This window comes from Scyliorhinus torazame, chromosome 5 (assembly GCF_047496885.1).
Source record: "Scyliorhinus torazame isolate Kashiwa2021f chromosome 5, sScyTor2.1, whole genome shotgun sequence".
NCBI lineage: Eukaryota > Metazoa > Chordata > Chondrichthyes > Carcharhiniformes > Scyliorhinidae > Scyliorhinus > Scyliorhinus torazame.
In genome coordinates, this window is record NC_092711.1 from 281,652,466 (window position 1) to 281,674,784 (window position 22,319).

At 42.4% G+C, this 22,319-nt stretch overlaps 1 protein-coding gene across 1 annotated transcript in view; it reads left to right on the forward strand.

Moving 5' to 3' along the window:
- Positions 1-19,618, forward strand: part of thoc2 (THO complex 2) — a 193,707-nt gene extending 174,089 nt beyond the window's left edge. The window contains exons 34-39 of the mRNA XM_072505632.1: positions 577-726; positions 1,039-1,105; positions 10,386-10,555; positions 12,132-12,202; positions 12,467-12,515; positions 18,928-19,618. Of these exons, the coding sequence (XP_072361733.1) occupies positions 577-726; positions 1,039-1,105; positions 10,386-10,555; positions 12,132-12,202; positions 12,467-12,494 (486 nt within the window). The 3' untranslated portion in view covers positions 12,495-12,515; positions 18,928-19,618. The remainder of the gene's footprint in view (positions 1-576; positions 727-1,038; positions 1,106-10,385; positions 10,556-12,131; positions 12,203-12,466; positions 12,516-18,927) is intronic.
- Positions 19,619-22,319: the final 2,701 nt, after the last annotated feature.

The following is a 22,319-nucleotide window of genomic DNA, read 5'->3' on the forward strand; positions in this document are numbered from 1 at the left end:
TTGTATATAGACTGTTTGGATGTAGTGACAAATAAAAATTACTAACATATTGAAAAATATCATGCTAATTGGTGGGATATGAGATGAAACTTGATGTTAAAATAGGTCTCAATATCCTTTGGAGTTTCAATAGATTTGGTTATGACTGTTACGAGTTGGGACAACTTTGTACCACTGTCTCTGGCAGTTTAACAAATTGCTTTGATTTTTCAACAGGTTTTAGTCTTGGTTAGGAAAATAAATTTGTTCATTTTTAACTAGCTGATTATGAGCTACCAGTTGGAATTTCTTTTTCTGGATGAATTTATTTTTACCCTCAAGTCTTCAATCATTCAAATGGTTTGGAAGTACTCTTGTCCCTCCTCTATTCTTCAAAGATTTTGGGTGCTGACCAGAATGGAATTGCTCCTGTATACAGATGTGTGTTTATCATCTAAAACCAGCTAACAAGCAAATGTATTCTGCATTGAAATTGTCTCAGTATAAAAAGAAGTGTTTTATTTGACCTTAATGAAATGCCATTTATTTCAGTTGACACATTGTGATCATAAGTATGCATTGCATCATTTTCAACAGCACCATAGCCCCCATCACACCAACCATAGTACAGGCACGCAGTCAAAGAGCAAAGAAAGGGAGGTGGAGAAGAAAGAGGTGGAAAAATTGAGAGATCGATCAAGAGAGAGGGAAAAGAAAGAAGATAAGGAAAGAAAAGATCGCAAAAGGGTAAGGGAGAAAAGCTTGAAAATAAAGTGGATGCAAGACAAATCCGATTCACATTTTGCAGCATGTAGGTTTCCTTTGCCAGAAGCATCTCTGTTGGTGTGAATCTATTATATTAGTAATTACATTGAGGTGATAACAGTTGTACTGAGTATTTTTCTTACTCTTTCTGATTTTCTTTTATCCTGTGTTTATTTTGATTTCTTGGCTTGTGTACCTTAAATCATCTGAGATCTGCAAATAAACTCTGCTTGGGATTTCCTCTTAACTCCTTCTCCGTTATTCTCGGTTAGAGATTTTTATTTTTTTTCTCAGGATCATTCAAACAGTGATCGAGAGAGCATACAAGAATCAAAAAGGCGTAAAGATGAAAATGGGACGGGTAAGTGTTCATACTTATCTTTCTGTTGCTGTTCAAATTCCAAACACAATTTAACAGATTCATGGTGTCTCATACAGCAGTGTGTCTCATACAGCAGTGGAGTACAGCAAACTACCTGTTGGCTTCAACGTTGAGGAATGGCACAGACTGTTAAACAGTGAAATAAAAATGGACACTGAACTTGGACAGGAGAATTAGGAAATGTGACTAAAGGAATGGTCTAATAAGTTTTCAAAAGGCCTTTAAATGGAGAAAGTGAAGTGGTTTAGTACGCTGAAGCAGCTGAATGCTCTGCCACTGATAACAGATTGGACAAGAGGACGTTGTAGTTGATTGCTTGTTCCAGCTCCTTTCCAAGGATTTTAAAGAGAAATTCCATTTTAAAAGGTTCATCTGTTGAAATTAGGATTTGCTTTGGCTTTCTGCATTTTATCATCTCTTTCCAACCAAAAATGAAATTTCCAGTAGGGCAAGGTGAGAATGTATAGTGATTCCACAGATGCCATTTTGAAAATGGAAGGGAAGATTTATTTAGTGACCTGAAGGATCTGAACACTCAAAGACAAATCAAGCATCTTGGATTAAGGACATCACTTGATACTTCACCTATTCCCATCAGTTCCTACAGGTCTTGAACTGGTGACAATTACAAATGTTAACTGGCTAGTTGGCATAAGAATCATTTAGAACCTCCCAGTTCCTTAGATGGGCCAATCTTTTTGACATGAGCATTTATACTCACCTCATTGTTTTGTTTCTTAGCTGGGTTTATCTTCTACATATGTGCAGAATGACAGAGTTCAAGCATGTTTAATGAATTGGACCTTTTGGATGCTTTCTAAGATGGAGTCAAAAGGTCGAGTGATTTATCAAAAGAGTATTTCAGTGTAGGGACATGCTTAAGAATCAGCATCTAATGGTAAAGCAGAATGAGAGAGCTACATTTACTATCTTATGTCAAGGGGTGCAAATATAGTAATCTTCATCAGTGTCACAAGTAGGCTTACATTAACACTGCGATGAAGTTGCTTTGAAAATCCCCTAGTCGCCCCACTCCAACGCCTGTTGGGGTACACTTGAGGGAGGAAACCGGAGCACCAGAAGGAAACCCGCGCCAGACAAAGGGAGAATGTGCAGACTTTGCACAGACGGGAGTCCCAATCCGGTCCCTGGTGCTGTGAAGCAACAATGCTAACTACTGTCCTACCGTGCCGCCCATAATTCAGAATGCGGGCCTGGAGGAGGCTGCATTGGTAGGACAGAGCAAATCTATGAATGGATTTACAAATTAAAAATATAGTTTTGAAATTTAGGTGGAGAATGTTGCATAGATACATGGAAGATGTTAGCAGAGGGAGGCTTTTTGGCCATTCGAGTCTGCTCCGCCATTTATCACGATCATGGCTGTTCATCCAACTCAATAGCCTAATCCTGCTGTCTCCCCATAACCTTTGATCCCATTCCGCCCAAGTGCTTTCTCTAGCCGCCTCTTGAACATATTCAATGTTTTTGCATCAACTATTTCCTGCGGTAATGAATTCCACAGGCTCACCACTCTTTGGGTGAAGAAATGTCTCTTCTCTGCCCAAAATGGTTTACGCTGAATCCTCAGACTGTGACCCCTGGTTCTGGACACAGCCACCATCGGGAACATCTTCCCCGCATCTACCGTGTCTAGTCCTGTTAGAATTTTATAAGTTTCTATGAAATCCCCCCCATATTCTTCTGAACTCCAGCTAGAGCAATCCTAACCTAGTAAATCTCTCCTCGTATGACAGTCCCGCCATCCCTGAAATCAGTCTGGTAGACCTTCGCTGCACTCCCTCGGGAGCAAGAACATCCTTCCTCAGAAAAGGAGACCAAAACTACACACACTATTCTAGGTGTGACCTCACCAAGGCCCAGTATAATTGCAACAACACATCCCTGCTCCTGTACTCGAAACCTCTCGCAATGAAGGCCAACATACCATTAGCCTTCTTTACCGCCTGCTGCATCTGCATGTTTACCTTCAGCGACTGGTGCACAGGGACACCCAGGTCCCGCTGCACACTCCCCTCTCCCAATTTACAACTGTTCAGATAGTAATCCACCTTCCTGTTTTTGCTTCCAAAGTGAATAACCTCACACTTATCCAAAGTATACTGCTTCTGCCATTGATTTGCCCACTCGCCCAACCTGTCCAGATCATGCTGTAGGATCTCTGCATCCTCGTCACAGTTCACCCGCCCAACTTGGTATCATCTGCAAATTTTGAGATTCCCTCATCCAAGTCATTGATATATAGTGTGAATAGCTGGGGTTCGTGCACCGATCCCTGTGGGACACAACTAGTTACTGCCTGCCAATTTGACACGGTTCCATTAATTCCTACTCTTTGTTTCTTCTCTGCCAACCAGTTTCCTGTCCACATCAATACACTTCCCCCAATACCATGCGTTTTAATTTTGCACAATAATCTCTTAGAACATAGGACATAGAAAAATACAGCACAGAACAGGCCCTTCGGCCCACGATGTTGTGCCGAACCATTGTCCTAGATTAATCATAGATTATCATAGAATTTACAGTGCAGAAGGAGGCCATTCGGCCCATCGAGTCTGCACTGGCTCTTGGAAAGAGCACCCTACCCAAGGTCAACATCTCCACCCTATCCCCGTAACCCCACCCAACATTAAGGGCAATTTTGGACACTAAAGGCAATTTATCATGGTCAATCCACCTAACCTGCACATCTTTGGGCTGTGGGAGGAAACCGGAGCACCTGGAGGAAACCCACGCACACACTGGGAGGATGTGCAGACTCCGCACAGACTGTGACCCAAGCCGGAATCAAACCTGGGACCCTGGAGCTGTGAAGCAATTGTGCTATCCACAATGCTACCGTGCTGCCCTTAAGAACAAATTAATCCACACTATATCATTCTACCGTAATCTATGTACTTATCCAATAGCTGCTTGACGGTCCCGAATGTTTCCGACTCAACTACTTCCACAGGCAGTGCATTCCATGCCCCCACTACTCTCTGGGTAAAGAACCTACCTCTGACATCCCCTCCCTATATCTTCCACCATTCACCTTAAATTTATGTCCACTTGTAATGATTTGTTCCACCCGAGGAAAACGTCTCTGACTGTCTACTCTATACAGTCTATCTATTCCCCTGATCATCTTATAAGCCTCTATCAAGTCGCCCCTCATCCTTCTCCGTTCTAATGAGAGGAGGCCTAGCACCCTCAATCTTTCCTCGTAAGACCTACTCTCCATTCCGGGCAACATCCTGGTAAATCTCCTTTGCACCTTTTCCAAAGCTTCCACATCCTAAAATGAGGCGACCAGAACTGTACACAGTACTCTAAATGTGGCCGCACCAAGGTTTTGTACAGCTCCATCAACACCTTACGGCTCTTAAATTCAATCCCTCTGTTAATGAACGCTAGCACCATAGGCCTTCTTCACAGCTCTATCCACTTGAGTGGCAACTTTCAAAGATGTATGAACATAGACCCCAAGATCTCTCTGCTCCTCCACATTGCCAAGAACCATACCGTTAGCCCTGTATTCCGTATTCATATTTGTCCTTCCAAAATGGACAACCTCTCACATTTCAGGGTCAAACTCCATCTGCCACTTCTCAGCCCAGCTCTGCATCCTATCTCTGTCTCTTTGCAGCCGACAACAGCCCTCCTCACTATCCACAACTCCACCAATCTTCGTATCATCTGCAAATTTACTGACCCATCCATCAACTCCCTCATCCAAGTCATTAATGAAAATCACAAACAGCAGAGGACCTAGAACTGATCCCTGCGGTACGCCACTGGTAACTGGGATCCAGGCTGAATATTTGCCATCCACCACCACTCTCTGACTTCTATCGGTTAGCCAGTTCGCTATCCAACTGGCCAAATTTCCCACTATCCCATGCCTCCTTACTTTCTGCATAAGCCTACCATGGGGAACCTTATCAAATGCTTTACTAAAATCCATGTACACTACATCCACTGCTTTACCTTCATCCACATGCTTGGTCACCTCCTCAAAGAATTCAATAAGAGTTATAAGGCAAGACCTACCCCTCACAAATCCGTGCTGACTATCCCTAATCAAGCAGTGTCTTTCCAGATGCTCAGAAATCGTATCCCTCAGTACCCTTTCCATTAATTTGCCTACCACCGAAGTAAGACTAACTGGCCTGTAATTCCCAGGGTTATCCCTATTCCCTTTTTTGAACAGGGGCACGACATTTGCCACTCTCCAATCCCCTGGTACCACCCCTGTTGACAGTGAGGACGAAAAGATCATTGCCAACTGCTCTGCAATCTCATCTCTTGCTTGCCATAGAATCCTTGGATATATCCCGTCAGGCCTGGGGTCTTGCCTATCCTCAAGTTTTTCAAAATGCTCAACACATCTTCCTTCCTAACAAGTATTCCCTCGAGCTTACCAGTCTGTTTCACACAGTCCTCTCAAACAATGTGGCCCCTCTCATTTGTAAATACTGAAGAAAAGTACTCATTCAAGACCTCTCCTATCTCTTCAGACTCAATACACAATCTCCCGCTTACTGTCCTTGATCGGACCTACCCTCGCTCTAGTCATTCTCATATTTCTCACATCGGTGTAAAAGGTCTTGGGGTTTTCCTTGATCCTACCCGCCAAAGATTTTTCATGCCCTCTCTTAGCTCTCCTAATCCCTTTCTTCAGTTCCCTCCTGGCTATCTTGTATCCCTCCAGCCTTACATAAGTCTCCTTCCTCTTATCAAGACATTCAACCTCTCTTGTCAACCATGGTTCTCTCACTCGACCATCTCTTCCCTGCCTGACAGGGACATACATATCAAGGACATGTAGTACCTGTTCCTTGAACAAGTTCCACATTTCACTTATGTCCTTCCCTGACAGCCTATGTTCCCAACTTATGCACTTCAATTCTTGTCTGACACCATCGTATTTACCCTTACCCCAATTGTAAACCTTGCCCTGTTGCATGCACCTATCCCTCTCCATTACTAAAGTGGAAGTCACAGAATTGAGGTCACTATCTCCAAAATGCTCCTCCACTAACTTCTGCATCTTTCCAAAATCTGTTTCCCAATCTGTTCCTCCACATCTCTGCTACTATTGGGGGGCCTATAGAAATCTCCCAACAAGGTGACTGCTCCTTTCCTATTTCTGACTTCAACCAATACGACCTCAGTAGGCAGATACTCCTCGAACTGCCTTTCAGCAGCTGTTATACTATCTCGAATTAACAATGCCACCCCCCACCTCTTTTACCATCCTCCCTAATCTTATTGAAACATTTATAACCAGGGACCTCCAACAATCTTTTCTGCCCCTCTTCTATCCAAGTTTCCGTGATGGCCACCACATCGTAGTCCCAAGTACCGATCCATGCCTTACGTTCACCCACCTTATTCCTGAATCTTCTTGCGTTGAAGTATACACACTTCAACCCATCTCCGTGCCTGCAAGTACTCTCCTTTGTCAGTGTTCCCTTCCCCACTGCCTCACTACACGCTTTGGCGTCCTGAATATCGGCTACCTTAGTTGCTGGACTACAAATCCGGTTCCCATTCTCCTGCCAAATTCGTTTAAACCCTCCCAAAGAGTATTAGAAAACCTCCCTCCCAGGATTTTACATAGATTTACATAGAATTTACAGTGCAGAAGGAAGCCATTCGGCCCATCGAGTCTGCACCGGCTCTTGGAAAGAGCACCCTACACAAGGTCAACACCTCCACCCTATCCCCAGTAACCCCACCCAACACGAAGGGCAATTTTGGACACAAAGGGCAATTTTTCCATGGCCAATCCACCTAACCTGCACATCTTTGGCTTTGGACTGTGGGAGGAAACTGGAGCACCCGGAGGAAACCCACGCACACACGGGGAGGCTGTGCAGACTCCGCACAGACAGTGACCCAAGCCGGAATCGAACCTGGGACCCTGGAGCTGTGAAGCAATTGTGCTATCCACAATGCTACCGTGCTGCACCTCTGGTTCAGATGCAACCCGTCCTGTTTGTACAGGTCCGACCTTCCCCAGAATGCGCTCCAATTATCCAAATACCTGAAGCCCTCCCTCCTACACCATTCCTGCAGCCACGTGTTCAACGGCACTCTCTCCCTATTCCTAGCCTCGCTATCACGTGGCACCGGCAACAAACCAGAGATGACCACTCTGTCTGTCCTGGCTTTTAACTTCCAGCCTAACTCCCTAAACTCGTTTATTACCTCCACACCCCTTTTCCTACCTAGGTCGTTGGTACCAATGTGCACCATACTTCTGGGTGCCCCCCTCCCCCTTAAGGATCCTGAAGACACGCTCCGAGACATCCCTGGCACCCGGGAGGCAACATACCTTCCGGGAGTCTCGCCCGCGACCACAGAATCTCCTATCTATTCCCCTAACCATTTCTATCTCCTATTACTATTGCTTTTCTATTCTTCCCCCTTCCCTTCTGAGCCCCAGAGCCAGACTCAGTGCCAGATGCCTAGCCACTAGGGCCTTCCCCGGGTAGGTCATCCCCCCCTTGTTTTGAAGGGGAACGGCCACGAGGGATCCCTGCACTGTCTACCTGTTTGTTTTCTTTCCCTTGACTGTAACCCAGCTACTCTTGTCCTGTACCTTGGGTGTGGTTACTTCCCTGTAACTCTTCTCTATCACCCCATCTGCCTCCCAGATGATCCGAAGTTCATCCAGCTCCAGTTCCCTAACACGGTCTCTGAGGAGCTGGAGTTGGGTGCACTTCCCGCAGGTATAGTCAGCGGGGACACCGGTGGTATCCCTCACCACCCACATCCTGCAGGAGGAGCACGCAACTGGCCTAGCCTCCATCCCCTCTTACCTTACAGAATATAGCTGCCCTGTGGATTAACTGGACCTCCGCCCTCCGACTCTGCTCCCAGTCAGCTGCACTCTCTGTAAACTCCCGGCTCCCTTCACGCCCTTTGCGGAAATGTAGGAAACAAAATGAAAGGAGCACGTTACTCGCTCCTCACCGAACTCCCTCAGTCACCAAACTCTCACTATAGCACTCAAATGCACCAAATTCAGCACTCCGTGCAAACAAAACTTAGGCAGGACTTTGTCAAACGCCTTCTGAAAGTCCAAAAATATACCACATTGACTGGCTACCCCTTGTAAACTGTACTAGTTACAAAGAATTCCAACAGATTTGTCAAGCACAGTTTCCCCTTCATAAATCCATGCTGACTCTGACCTGATCCTGCCACTACTTTCTAAATGTTCTACTGTAAAGTCCTTGATAATGGATTCAAGAATTTTCCCCACTACAGATGTTAGGCTACTAGTCTATAATTCCCTGTTTTCTCTCTACCTCCCTCTTTGAATATTGGAGCGACGTTATCTACCCTCCAATCTGCACTCTGGGATGCAGATTACCAGGCCCTGGGGTTTATCTGCCTTCAATCCCATCAATTTTCCCAGCACCATTTCTCTACTAATATTGATCTCCATCAGTTCTTCCCTCTCACTAAACCTTTCATTCTCCAACATTTCTGGCATCTGATTTGTGTCCCCTTTTGTGAAGACAAAACCAAAGTATGTATTCAGTTGCTCAGCCATTTCTTTGTCCCTTACTATACATTCCCCTTTTTCTGTCTGTAGGGGGCCTACATTTGTCTTTACCACTCTCTTTCTCTTCACATATCTATAGAAACTTTTAGAGTCAGTCTTTATTCTTTGCAAGCTTACTTGTGAGCTAATTGTAGGTAGATCAGAGAAAGCAGAGATATGTATTTGGACCATGCTATTGCATGGAGTGCAAGTGGTGAATTATTGGTTGAGTTGTGGTTTATAACTCTTGTCAGTGCATTATTGGTTCTTGTTGACCACCTGATTACCTGCATGCAGTAATCAGCTCAGTTCAGCTAATATTTTGGTATATGCCTGTGGGGAGGTGGGATTGCTCCTACCTGTCTCATGTTAATTGGCTATTAGAAATTAATAAATTGAGATGAATCAATTTCATCTTTAAATGGTGTACATATTGACTCTTAGTTTTTTTTATAAATTTAGAGTACCCAATTCATTTTTTCCAATTAAGGGCAATTTAGCGTGGCCAATCCACCTACCATGCATATCTTTGGGTTATGGGGCGAAACACACGCAAACACGGGCAGAATGTGCAAACTCCACACGGACAGTGACCCAGGACCGGGATCGAACCTGGGACTCGGCGCCGTGAGGCAGCAGTTCTAACCACTGCACAACTGTTGACTCTTAGTTAAATTATAAACTTGTTTTTTCATTTAGTCAGTCACATGAAGTTTATTTCTAAAATACCTAGCACCAGGCAACAGCTCCCTCTTTTTTCATGGCCTAAACTGCAGGTCATAGAACATAGGTCCCTACCAATCATGTCCCACCACTTGTGTGTCGTACAGATCTTACCTGGTCCCATTACCCAAATCTAATCTGATCTGTTTATATTGCCATCTAAAAACAGGAAAGCAAATTCAGTAAAGGCAATACATGTGAGATCTATACAGAGATGAGCAACAGATGCAACTTCTTGCAGAAAATGGCAGTTCCTGAATCACATATTCTTAATGTTGAACAGGCGCTGGGGTTTGTGAGAGTTCTCCTCCCACAAACCAAAGTTTGGCAGGGTAAGTGGATTGGCTCTGCTAAATTGCCTCTTAATTGGAAAAAATTATTGGGCACTCTATTTTTTTTAAAAAACTGTCCAGTAGAAGCTCAACATTATTTTAAATTAGCATTCAGAGTAATTTTGAGGGAATTAATTGAACACGTCTCGTAGTGATGGTTTACAGCAGGCAATCTTCTAAACTTTGGTGACTGATATGGTTCTCTGCTCCTCAGCTCAGCCTCTGTATTGACAAAATACATTGAAATGAGTCAGAGTCAAATCAATAAATGAAATTGGTAGGTAATATTAAGTGTCATCAGTGTTTCGCTGCAAGGAAATGTTGTAGTAATGGGATAATGAGCAGATATTGTTTTATGGTGTTCAAGACATCAGGCAATCTCGACCTCTCATTTTTGATTATTGCCTTGATATTAATGCCCACCTGAGGGGGCAAAGTTATTCATTTATTGACACCTCTGACAGTGAAGCAGTTCATCAGTATTGCACAGAGGTATCATCCTACATTGTGTGCTCAAGTCTCTGGTGCAGAATTTGAACCCATAACCTTCTGTCTCTGAAGCAAGTCTGGCAGTAGTATGCCTTTTGTCCATTTTGTATTTACTGCAAAGAGAAATGAGGATTGAATGTTTATTTAACAGGTGGCCCTGGAAAAAGGAGTAAAAGTGGAAGTCCAGCAGATTCCCCACGCTCAAATGAGAAGGAAAAAGAGAAAAATAAGAGTTCAAAATCTAGCTCTGGTAAAGACAGGGATAAGAATGATTCTATCAAATTAGAAAAAATGGAAAAAAGTTCAACAACAAGCAAAAAGGTATAGTCTTGTCTATATGACTGCATACATCCTCAATAATTGATCAGAGAATTGTATTAGAAATGGAAGTCAGATACGTGAAAAATAAATTTACAGAGCCTTTTTGAAGTCGAACATCAGTTTTTGATCCAATCTTAATATCAAATTTCATTATTTTTGGATAAGCTTTAGTGTATGCATGTAATTTATTTATACAGTGGACTAAAAATGTTTTGACGAGAACCTACAAAGTTAATAAATTTTAAGTAAGATGTTAAAAATTCATAGGAAACTTGAATCTTTATTATCAGTATGACATGATTGGCTTGGAAATATTGCCAGAATTAGCAGCTCTTTGGTGGAACTCCTCTTTCCTTGAGCGATGAAGTTTAAAGATAGTTGAAGTAAAAACAGAAAATATTGAGAACTGATAGTAGACCCATGAGTGTCTAAAGAAACAGATCAGCATTTTAGGCAGATGTCCTTCAGTTCAGCTAAAGAACCAAAGATCATCTTTGTGAGCTTATGCATGCTTAGATTGTTTCATACATGTAAAGCCTACGGCATACTGAATCTTGGAAAAGAAATATGAGGGCCGATGCACAATAGTGGATCATTCCAATCCTGGCCACTTTTCTACTTGAGTTTATGTTGTATACATATTATGTAAGCTAAGAATATATGCCATTACATGCCAATAATGGACAATGAAAGTTCAAGTTATGATAACTATCAACATATTAAGTTTACTTGTATTAATTTCTTGATGAATGAGTGTAAAGCAGATTGGCTTGCAGCCGTATCATGGATCAAATACATATTGGGAAGGGGGGTGAAATTGGAACCCAGTTTGAATGGTGTGAATGTTTTTCTCAAATCCTCTTTTGTTTGTCTCTTTGTTTCTGTCTATGTTCCAGCTCTAGTTGTTCTGCTCCATTGAGTGTTCCACCTTTGGCTCGGGTTCCTCTGCTTAACAAAATCCCATCCTGTGTTCCAGCTTAATTCACCCACTGAAATTTGTTCCTGGCCACACTCTGGGCTGCACAACCACTCGCAAGTCCAAGACTTAGAATTAGGATGCTACTTCGTACTAAAAGAGCAGCTTTATTCTACTGCCACACTGGCAAGTCACCTAATTTTCTGGACATTGCTTTGCACATTTTAAAAGAATTGTCACTTAACTAGAGAGGAAAAGAGAACCTTGAGAAAGTAGATCCTGTTTTACATTTCTACTGTCATGTGGTGAGTTAGTGGCATGGAGTGAACAAAGCTGGAACATTGTGGTCTCGGTAGAATCCTATAACAATACTGAATAGAAAGGATAGAACAGAACAGTAACTGGAAACCTTTGGTAACCGAGTAAATAATGCAGAATAGCGGTTCTTAAGTACATGAGCAAAATTTGAAAGAATTGCAAGCTCACAAACGTTAAACTGTCTAAGTGGCATTGTTGAATTAGTTTGTATACCAAAAACATTTTTGCTTGTGGTGATATGCTTTGTTTCTCCTTGGAGGTTGCAATTAATGTGATCTAGATCTGTTCAACACGTCTGAAGTTTGTGATGCATTTTATTTTCTTCGTTGTTATGTCTTACAGGAGTCCAGGCATGATAAAGGAGACAAAAAAGAGAAGCGCGAAGGTGGAGGACTGAAAGAAGACAAAAAACAATATCCTTTTATTAATCCTGTGACAATGAAATATTAAAATTTCCAGCTGAAGATTAGAATTGTGGCCATTTCTGTGTAAAATTAGAATGCCCTTTAAATATTGTCTACCATATATAATCGGTAAAACTAAAAACATGTCATAATGCAGATGTACCCAATTTAACGCATTTACACGGCTTCCAAAACAGCGCCTGTTTCAAAATGCGATTAGAAAGTCCACAGCACAAATGCTGTATATTTTGCTATTTTTCTTAACAATCATACTCATAAATCATCAGAAAAACATAGATAATAAAGAATGATACAACTAACGGTAAGATTTTTATTTATTTTTGAAATCAATTGAATATCAACTATCCTCCCTTTTTTTGGCATTTATCTTCGAATGCAGTTATGTTGGTGTCAATTTGTTATTTCGCAATTGCTTTTTCCTTCCCATGATGCGCACACAGCTTTGTGAAGGCAGCGTTGGGTCATTGTGCTAAATAGCAATTATAGGAATTTGGTGAGAGGGGGATTGCAGTGCAGAGGGGGAAGGAGATGCTATATAATTTAAATTAAAGGGAGGCACAGTGGCTAGGCAGCAGGGATCCGGGTTCAATTCCAGCCTTGGTTCACTGTCTGAGTTTGTACATTCTCCCCGTGTTGCATGGGTTTCCTCCGGGTCCTCCGGTTTCCTCCCACAGGCAAAGATGTGCAGTTTAGGTGGATTGGGCATGTTAAATTGCCCCTTAGTTTGCAGGTTAGGTTATGGGGTTACGAGGATAGGGCCGGGGGAATGGGCCTAGGTAGAGTGCTCTTTCAAAGGGTCGGTGCAAATTCAACAACTGAATAGCCTCTTCCTGCACTGTAGGATTTCTAATATTCTAAATCTACAAGTAATCATGATTTGATGGTGGGCATATTATTGGAATCTATTCTGATAAACTGAATAAACTGTCACTTAGGCATGGATTGATCAGGGATAGTCATCATGGTTCCATTAGGGGAAGATCACGTTTTACAAACTTAATTGCACTTTTTGAGGAAGTAACATGGAGGACCGATCAAGTTAGTGCAGTGGATGTTGTCTGCATGAATTTTAGTGAGGCGCTTGACAAGGTCCCGCATGGCAGGTTGATAAGAAAAGTAGAATCCCATGGGAATGAGAGGAAGGTTGTGAGTTGGATCCAAAATTGTCTCAGCAAGAGGAAATAAAGGGCAATAGTCGGTGGATGTTTTTGCAAATGGAAAGCGCTTAGCAGTTGAGTTGCACAGGGCTCAGAATTGGAGGGCTAGTTTTTTGTGGTAGATATTAGTGATTAGGGTTTTTGGACAAGCTGGGCCGTAGGACCTGTTTCCATGCTGTAAAGGACTTAAATGTGAGAAGCATCATTGGCAAATTTGCAGATGACACAAATTGTGGTCATGTAGTTGATAGTGAAGAGGGAATGGTATCAATGGTTTGGTTGAAGGGTGGAAAAGTAACAAATGGAATTCAATCCAGAAAAGTATGAGGTACATTTGGGGAGGGAAAACAAATCAAGGCGGCATGGTGGCACAGTGGTTAGCACTGCTGCACCACATCACCAGGGACCCGGATGCGATTCTGGCCTTGGGTGACTTTGTGGAGTTTGTACGTTCTCCCCTCGTCTGTGTGGGTTTCTTCCCGATGCTCCGGTTTTCTCCCACATTCCAAAGATGTGCAGGTTAGTTCGATTGGCCAAGCTAAATTGCCCCTTAGTGGATGAGGTATTGAATACAAAAGTAGGGATGCAGTGCTGGAACATATAAAATGTTGATTAGGCCACAGCTGAAATTTGTGTACAGTTCTGGTCAGCACATTACAGCAAGGACATTATTTCTTTGGAGAAAGCGCAGAGGAGATTTACAAGAATGTCCCCAGGGCTTGAAAATTGCAGTATGAGTAGAATTTGGATAGGCTGGGGTTGTTTTTCTTAGAACATTGGCTGAGGGGTGACCTAATGGAAGTGTGCAAAATTATGAAGGCCAAGGTAGGGTGAACAGAAAAGACCTGCTTCCCCAAGCTGATAGGTCATAGATTATCATTGAATTTACAGTGCAGAAGGAGGCCATTCGGCCCATCGAGTCTGCACTGGCTCTTGGAAAGAGCACCCTGCCCAAGGTCAACACCTCCACCCTATCCCCATAACCCAGTAACTCAAGTAACCCAGTACCCAAGGTCAGTTGCCACGGAGCCATAGCTTTAAGGTGATTAGAGGGGATATGAGAATTGTTATTCCCCCAAATGATAGTGGGCATCTGGAATTCACTGCCTAAGTTGGTGGTTGAGGCTGAAATGCTCAACTAATTTAAAAGGTACCTGGACTTTCATCTGAAGTGCTGTAACCTGGAAGCCAATAGATCAGGAGGTGGAAAGTGGAATTAAATTGAGTGGCTCGTTTCTATTTTTGTTTGGCTGGCACAGACATGATGGGCTGGATGGCCTCTTTCTGTGTCATAACTCATCTATTTAAGATCTAAGGGGATAACATTTGAATTAAATAGGGATGCCAACAATGGGATCCAATTGTATTCAATAAAAATTTATTATACAAATTAAGTAACAATTCAAAGTAAGCGATACTCAACTGAAAACATGCATGAATTGATAGATTTTTGAACAAAATCAAAGGCACCTGAGACCTGTTGCCTGCAATTCCGGTGCCATGTGGGAACTTCAAGAGCTTCATGTGTCTTGGATAACCATGCGTGAGGGAAGTTCCTCCGGTTGCTGAAACTCAAACTCAATTTCAGAGTGCGATTGACTGGAACCTTTTTCAGGGTGTACAGGAGGCTGAAAGTTTCACCCAGTGCATTTTCCAGAAGACAGTCACTCTCTACAGCAGCGGAGACCAAGAAGAAAACAAGTTAGGGCTATCTAACAGGGTATGAAGAGGCAGGCATTGCCATTGGAAGTGTGCCACTCAAACCATGCTAAATAATGATGAGGGTGTATGTGCCAAAGAGCTCTTTTAGAGCTAGATCAGAGCTCTTTCACAGCACAACGGAGCAAATTACTGCACAGAATCACAGTGAATGTGTAGAAATACGGTGGTCATGGGGAATTGATGGGGTTTTAAAATCATAGAATGTACAGTGCAGAAGGAGGCCATTCAGCAGAAAAAGTCTGCACCGGCCCTTAGAAAGAGCACCCTACATAAGCCCATGCCTCCGCCCTATCCCCATAACCTAGTAACCCCACCTAACCTTTGGTACTCTTCATGGGCACTAGCATGGCCAATCCACCTAACCTGCACATCTTTGGACCGTGGGAGGAAACCAGAGCACACCCGAGGCAGGAATTGAACCAGGTTCCCTGGAGCTGTGAGGCAGCCGTGCTATCGGTGCACTTTTGGCAGACTGTGTTGCCTCCCTCCTGGTACCAGGGTAAAGGAAGTCATTGAATGGGTGTAGAATATTTTGTGCTGGGAAGGAGAATGAACATAACACATAATCTATGTTGGAACCAATGATGTAGTTTGGGAAGAGTTGAAGTTCATGCAGAAATCGTCTTCAGGCATATAAATAGCAAAGCGTTAGAGGGAGGAGTGAAGGCAATTCGGGACTGAAAAGGAGAGATCTAAATGAAGTCAGAAGGCATGGCTGAGGTACTAAATGAGTACTTTGCATTTGTGTTTAACCAAGGAAGAATATGCCAGACATAGTAAATAAGATGGTAGTTGAGATACTGGGTGGTTAAAAATTGATAGAGGAGTATTAGAGAGTTTGGCTGTACTTAAAAGGTGAGAATTCAGCAGGACTGGATGGGATGTAACCGAGACTGCTGAGGAAAATGATAGTGAAAATTGCTGAGGTACTGTCCATTTATCTTCTCATACTCCTTAAATAAGAGAATAATAATGCCAGAGGACTGAGAACCGCAGATATTACACCCTTGTTCCAAAAGGGGTGTAAGGATAAACCCAGGAGCTACAGACCAGTAATTCAATGCTAGTGGTAGTAAAGCTTTCAAATCCAAGCCAAAATTTAACTGTTGCTTGGACAGTGTGAAATTACTTCAGGAAATTCAGCATGGATTTGATAACGTTTTTTGCAGAGGTAACAGAGAATTGGTGAGGGTTAATGTGGTGTACATGGATTTCCAAAATTGTTAAATTACTACACCTTGGACTTGCCAGCAAAGTTGAGGCTCACACAATAAAAGGTACAGTGGCAACGTAGTAATGAAGTTGGCTGAATGACAGGAAAGAGTTTTTTTAAATTGGAGGACTGCGTGCAGTGGGATTCTCCCAATAGGAGTACAAAGAATTTCAAAATTTAAAGATGACACAATTGTGAACTGCAAGGAGGATAGTGATTGACATCAAGAGGACATAGACAGGCTGGTGAAATGGATGGACCAGTGGCAAATGAAATTTGATGCTGAGAAATGTGAAGTGACATATTTTGGAAGGGAGAATGAGAAACAGAGGGGGTGCAGAAACGATTTCCAAAAGTGGTTCACAGGATGAGATACTGTAGTTGAAGGATAGATTGGAGAAATTGGGGGCTTTTCTTTGAGAGAGAGAGAGAAGGTTGAGAGCAGTTTCGATAGGTGCTCAAAGTCATGATGAGTCTAGACAGAGTGGATGGAGCAAACCTGTTCCCATTGATGAAGGGTCAAGAACCAGAGGACACTCATTTCAGGTGGCATGAGAAAAGAAAATTAGCACAGCAGATGGCTAGGATCTGGAATGCACTGCCTGACAGTGTGGTGGAGGCAGATTCAATCATGGCTTTTAAAGGTGAATTGGATAGGCACCTGAAAGAGAAAATTTGCAGGGCAATCAGGAAAAGGAGTAGGACTAACCAAGTTGCTCTTATAGAGAGATGGCATGGTTACAACAGGCTAAATGGCTTCCTTCTGTGCTTTAACCATTCTATGATTCGGCAGAGTTTCAGAGGCTGTGGGGAAATGCTGCAAGGAAAGATCATTAATAAATCATATTTATAAGGGATATAGGGAAGAATTGTCGTTCATGTTCATTTTCAAGCTACATATATTCCGTTGAGATTATACAAGAAAGTATGCATGTTTCTTTCAATCGAGGGCAGCACGGTTGTGCAGTGGTTAGCACTGCGGCCTCACAGCACTGAGGTCCCAGGTTCGATCCCGGCTCTGGGTCACTGTCCGTGTGAAGTATGAAATGAATGAAAAATGAAAATCGCTTATTGTCACAAGTAGGCTTCAAATGAAGTTACTGTGAAAAGCCCCTAGTCGCCACATTCCTGCGCCTGTTCGGGGAGGCTGTTACAGGAATTGAACCGTGCTGCTGGCCTGCCTGGGTCTGCTTTCAAAGCCAGCGATTTAGCCCTGTGCACAGGGCTAAGTTTGCACATGTGAAGTTTGCACATTCTTCCTGCGTTTGCGTGGGTTTCGCCCCCACAACCCAAAAGACGTGCAGCATAGGTGGATTGACCACGCTAAATTGCCCCTTAATTGGAAAAAAATGAATTGGGTATTCTAAATTTGTATCTATTTTAAAAAATGTTTCTTTCCAGAAGAGGGCAGGAAATTGAAGCAGATTTGGTCAATACGTTAATAGGACCTATTTAAACCGACCTTTGATTTATAATGGCAGGGGAGGGGGTTTTCCACAGTAACTTCATTGCAGTGTTAATGTAAGCCTACTTGTGACAATAAAGATTGTATATAAAAAAAAAAAATAAGTCCAACCAATCAAGCGACCTCGTTATTCCAGGATTTTGTCTGCTTTTAAACCTGCTGCTTATTGTTAGGATGAACAAGTTCCACTCTGCTGTACTGATGGCAACAAAGTGGATCTTTTGGGACTGACAACTTTCATTCACTTGACGAATTTAGTATAAAATATCCTATGATGTTTCCCGGGTAACAGTCAAGCTCAAGCAAGAATAAAGGAGGAAAGTGGCGCTGTTAGAGGTAGTTTTAGTTGAAGATGGGACAGCAAAGTGGATGGATTGAGGGAGAAACTTCCAAAATGTGAGGGCAGGATGTTTGATGGTTCTGCCATCAGAAAAGCTAAGGAAGGCGGCATGGTGGCGCAGCGGTTAGCACTGCTGTCTGACGGCGCCGAGGACCCAGGTTTGATCCCAGCCCTGGGTCACTGTCCATGTGGAATTTGCACATTCTCCCCATGTCTGTGTGGGCCTCACCCCCATAACCCAAAGATGTGCAGGGTAGGTAAATTGCCCCTTCATTGGATTTTTTAAAAAAAACCCAAGGAGGGAGAAACATGGACCAAAATTTGAAGAAGAAAAGTAAGCTCAATGCGGTATTGGAAAATGTTGCAGAAGTCTGATTGAACTTTTGAAGTGGTGTATAGGAGGAACTGAAGCACAATGAACCAATCGAGCTTCCCGAGACCAGTGTTAGATAAGTGCGAATTTATGAAGGTGGGATGCAAGGGTTGAAGCTGAGTGTGGTCTGAATTTGGTGCATGGAGATGGAAATAGGTAGCCTTTCTTTTCAGTCTTGCAATAATGAAATTTAATTGTATACTGAAAGTAGTTGAGTAAAGTTCATGGGAATTGAAAGTCTTACCTACTGTTGTTATGGCCACCTCTAAAGTTGCAGATCAGGAGTTTCCAGAAAGAACAGGCTGACAGTCACCAAACTACAAAAGTGTGAGCAAGGGGATAATGAGTTGACTGCCTTCCCAATTTTCACATTGCCCCTGTGAAGAAGCACTTTGCCTCGCCGAAGAGTTTTCTGAAATATAATTTTGTTGAATGTTTTGCAGGTTTTTTCCCCCCACATTGGATTTCAAGCTGCTGCCATGGATTTACTTGTGCTACTGAATTTTGGATACATGGACTTCATTTGGAAGGATGGCAAATCAAGACAGAGGACCTAACCGAAGCCTATTAAAACATTTTGTTGAATTCCTTTCACTCCATTTCTGTTGGCCATCGTTTAAAAGTTGAGTTGTGTTGTCTTTTAACTTGATGTTTTGTCTGTATGCATGTCATTTTCAGTATAATACTAGCAAGTGGTTTGCTCTTAAATATAAGCACAATGTGCTGTACGCAACAAAACCACAGAGTACATTTTGTAGTCACTTTGAGAACAGATTGGAGTCTGCTGCAGACTGTCTACAACCTTCTGTCTTCACCTTTACGGCAATGAAGATATTTGTATATTATGTATACACTAGTATAGTGATTGTGTGTAATTAAAATCAGCCGTTGTTTAATTTACTGATTAAAACTATCCCGTGCAGCATCTTGTGTTTATTCCATGATTTTAAAACAAATTGCAAGAATTGTCCTTTAAAAGATGAAATTAGGTTTAAATTGTACAACTACAGGAGATTTCTATTTCCATGAATACCTATGTTTGGTCATAAATTTTCAAGATTGCATTTGAATTTTTTATCTGCTGTATTCTACCAGTGTAATCTTTTTCTAAATAAATGGATAGTTTTCTCAGTCGGTCATTTGTTGTAGTGGGAGTTTTGATCATTCTTTTGGCACTGTAGTTTTGAATTTGCAATTATTACTTTTACTCTTGTCACATTCAAAGAAGATGTACATAAAACAAAAACTATCCTGACCGCTTTGAAGTTGCAACTTTAAAAAAAGTTTCGGCATTCTATCAAAACATTTGAAATAATCTGAATGTCTGCTTTATTTATAGATGTGAAAGCACTGTGTATTTATGTTTTCTAAAGGCTGCTGGATGTCAATAAGATTCATAGAATCCTACCGTGCAGAAGGAGGCCATTCAGCCCATCGAGTCTACACTGACCTTCCAAAAGAGCACCATACTTGGGTCTCCCCCTCTGCCCTATCCCTGTAATCCCACCTAACCTGTATATCTTTGGATACTAAGGGCAATTTTAGCAATCCACCTTACCTACACGTCTTTGAACTGTGGGAGGAAACCGGAATACCAAGGAAATTCACGCAGACACGAGGAGAACGTCTTCAGCCAGAATTGCCAAATGGATGATCCATCTTGGCATTGGCCCTTGCTCCTCGGCTTGCCTCATCCCTTATTCTTCAGCCAATTTAATTCACTCCACATGATTTAAGAAGTGGCTGAATGTTCTGGGCACTGCAAAGGCTGCAGTCCTGACACTATTCCAATAGAATAAAAACAGAAAATATTGAACAATCGCAGAAGCTCTGACAGCATCTGTGGACAGAAGGGAGCAAACTTCTTGAGTCTGGATGACTCTTTGTCAAAGCTGTCAAAGTACTGAAGTGTTGTGCTCAAGGACATACTGCACCCCTAGCCAAGCTGTTCCAGTACAGCTACAACACTGATATCCATCCAGCAATGTAGAAAATTATCCAGGTATGTCCTGTGCACAAAAAAGCAGGAAAAATCCAATCTGTCCAATTGCTATCTCAGTTTACTCTCAGTCATCAGCAAAATGATGCAAGGTGTGCCAACAGTGTTACCAAGCAGCACTTAGACAGCAATAAACTGTTCACTGATGCACAGTAAGGGTGCCATCAGGGCCACTCTGCCCTTGACCTTATTACAGCCTTGGTCCAGGCTTGGGCAAAAGAGCTTAACTTGTGAGGTGAGAGTTGATATCAATATTTGCCCTTGATATCAATATTTGCCCAAGTGTGATATCACGGAGCCCTAGCAAAACTGAAGTTAATGGGAATCTAGGGGAAAATATTTCTTGGTTGGAATAATACCCAGCACAATGAAAGATTGTGGTGGTTGTTGGAGGTTAATCATCTTAGTTCCAGAGCTGAGATGTTCAAAATTAAAACATTGGGATTGACTTGGATTGAGAATTGGTTCGCAGACTGGAAACGGAGTAGGAATAAATGGGTCTTTTTTTGGAGTGGCAGGCGGTAACTGGTGGGGTACCAGAGGAATCAGTGTGTGGGCCCAGTTATTCACAATATATAATCAAGGATTTGGATGAGGGACCCAAATGTAATATTTCCATGTTGCAGGTTAAAGAGGAATTAATGCAATAATGAGGAAGGATATTAGCTCCAACAATGTGGAATCAGCATAGGTCGGGCTGAGATACGAGGCCAAAAATTGTTAGTGGGTGTTGTATATAGACCCCCAAACTAGTGGTGATGTTGGGAATGACATTAAACAGGAAATTAGAGATACATGCGATAAATGAACAAATGTAATCATGGATGATTTTAATCTACATATAGATTGGGCAAATCAAATTAGTTACAATACCATAGGAGAAGGATTCCTGCACTGTACAGGATGGTTTTCTGGACCAAGATGTTGAGGAATCAACTGGAGAACAGGCCATCCTCGACTGGGCATTGTGTAATGAGAGCGGAATCATTGGCGATCCAGTTATTCAAGACCCCTTGGGGGTGAACGACAATAATATAACCAAACTTTTCATCAAGATGCAGAGTGATGTAGTTGATTCTGAGACTAGGGTCCTGAATCTTAATAAAGGAAACTACGATGGTATGAGGCGGGAGTTGGCTATGGTCAATTGGGCAATGTTACTTAATGGGATGACTGTGGCTAGGCAATGGCAAACATTCAAGGAGCGTGTGGAAGAACTGCAACAATTGTTTATTCCTGTCTGGCACAAAAGTAAAATGGGAAAGGTGGCCAAATCATCGCCTATAATGGAAATTAGAGATTGACTCAGAAGGGAAAAATAGAGTGCAAGAGTAAGCTTGATGAGAACATAATTAGTATCACAAGTCTGCACACATTACACTTCAATTAAGTTACTGTGAAAATTCCCTGGTCACCACACTCCGGCGCCTGTTCGGGTACACTGACATAAAAACTGATTAAACGTTTCTACAGATATGTGGAGAGAAAAAGATTGGTGAAGACCAGTGTAGGTCCCTTACAGTCAGAAACGGGAATTTATAATGGGGGACAAAGAAATGGCCGAGCAACTAAATACATACTTTGGTTCTGTCTTCACAAATGAGGACACGAATAACATGCCACAAATGTTGGGGAATGCAGAGTTTATTGAGCGGGAGGAACTGAAAGATCAATTTCAATAGAGAAATGATTTGGGAAAATTGATGGGATTGAAGGCTGATAAATCCCATGGGCCTGATAATATGCATCCCAGAGTATTTAAGAAAGTGGTTCTAGAAATAGGGGATACATTGGTCGTCATCTTCCCAGATTCGCTAAACTCATGAGCAGTTCCTA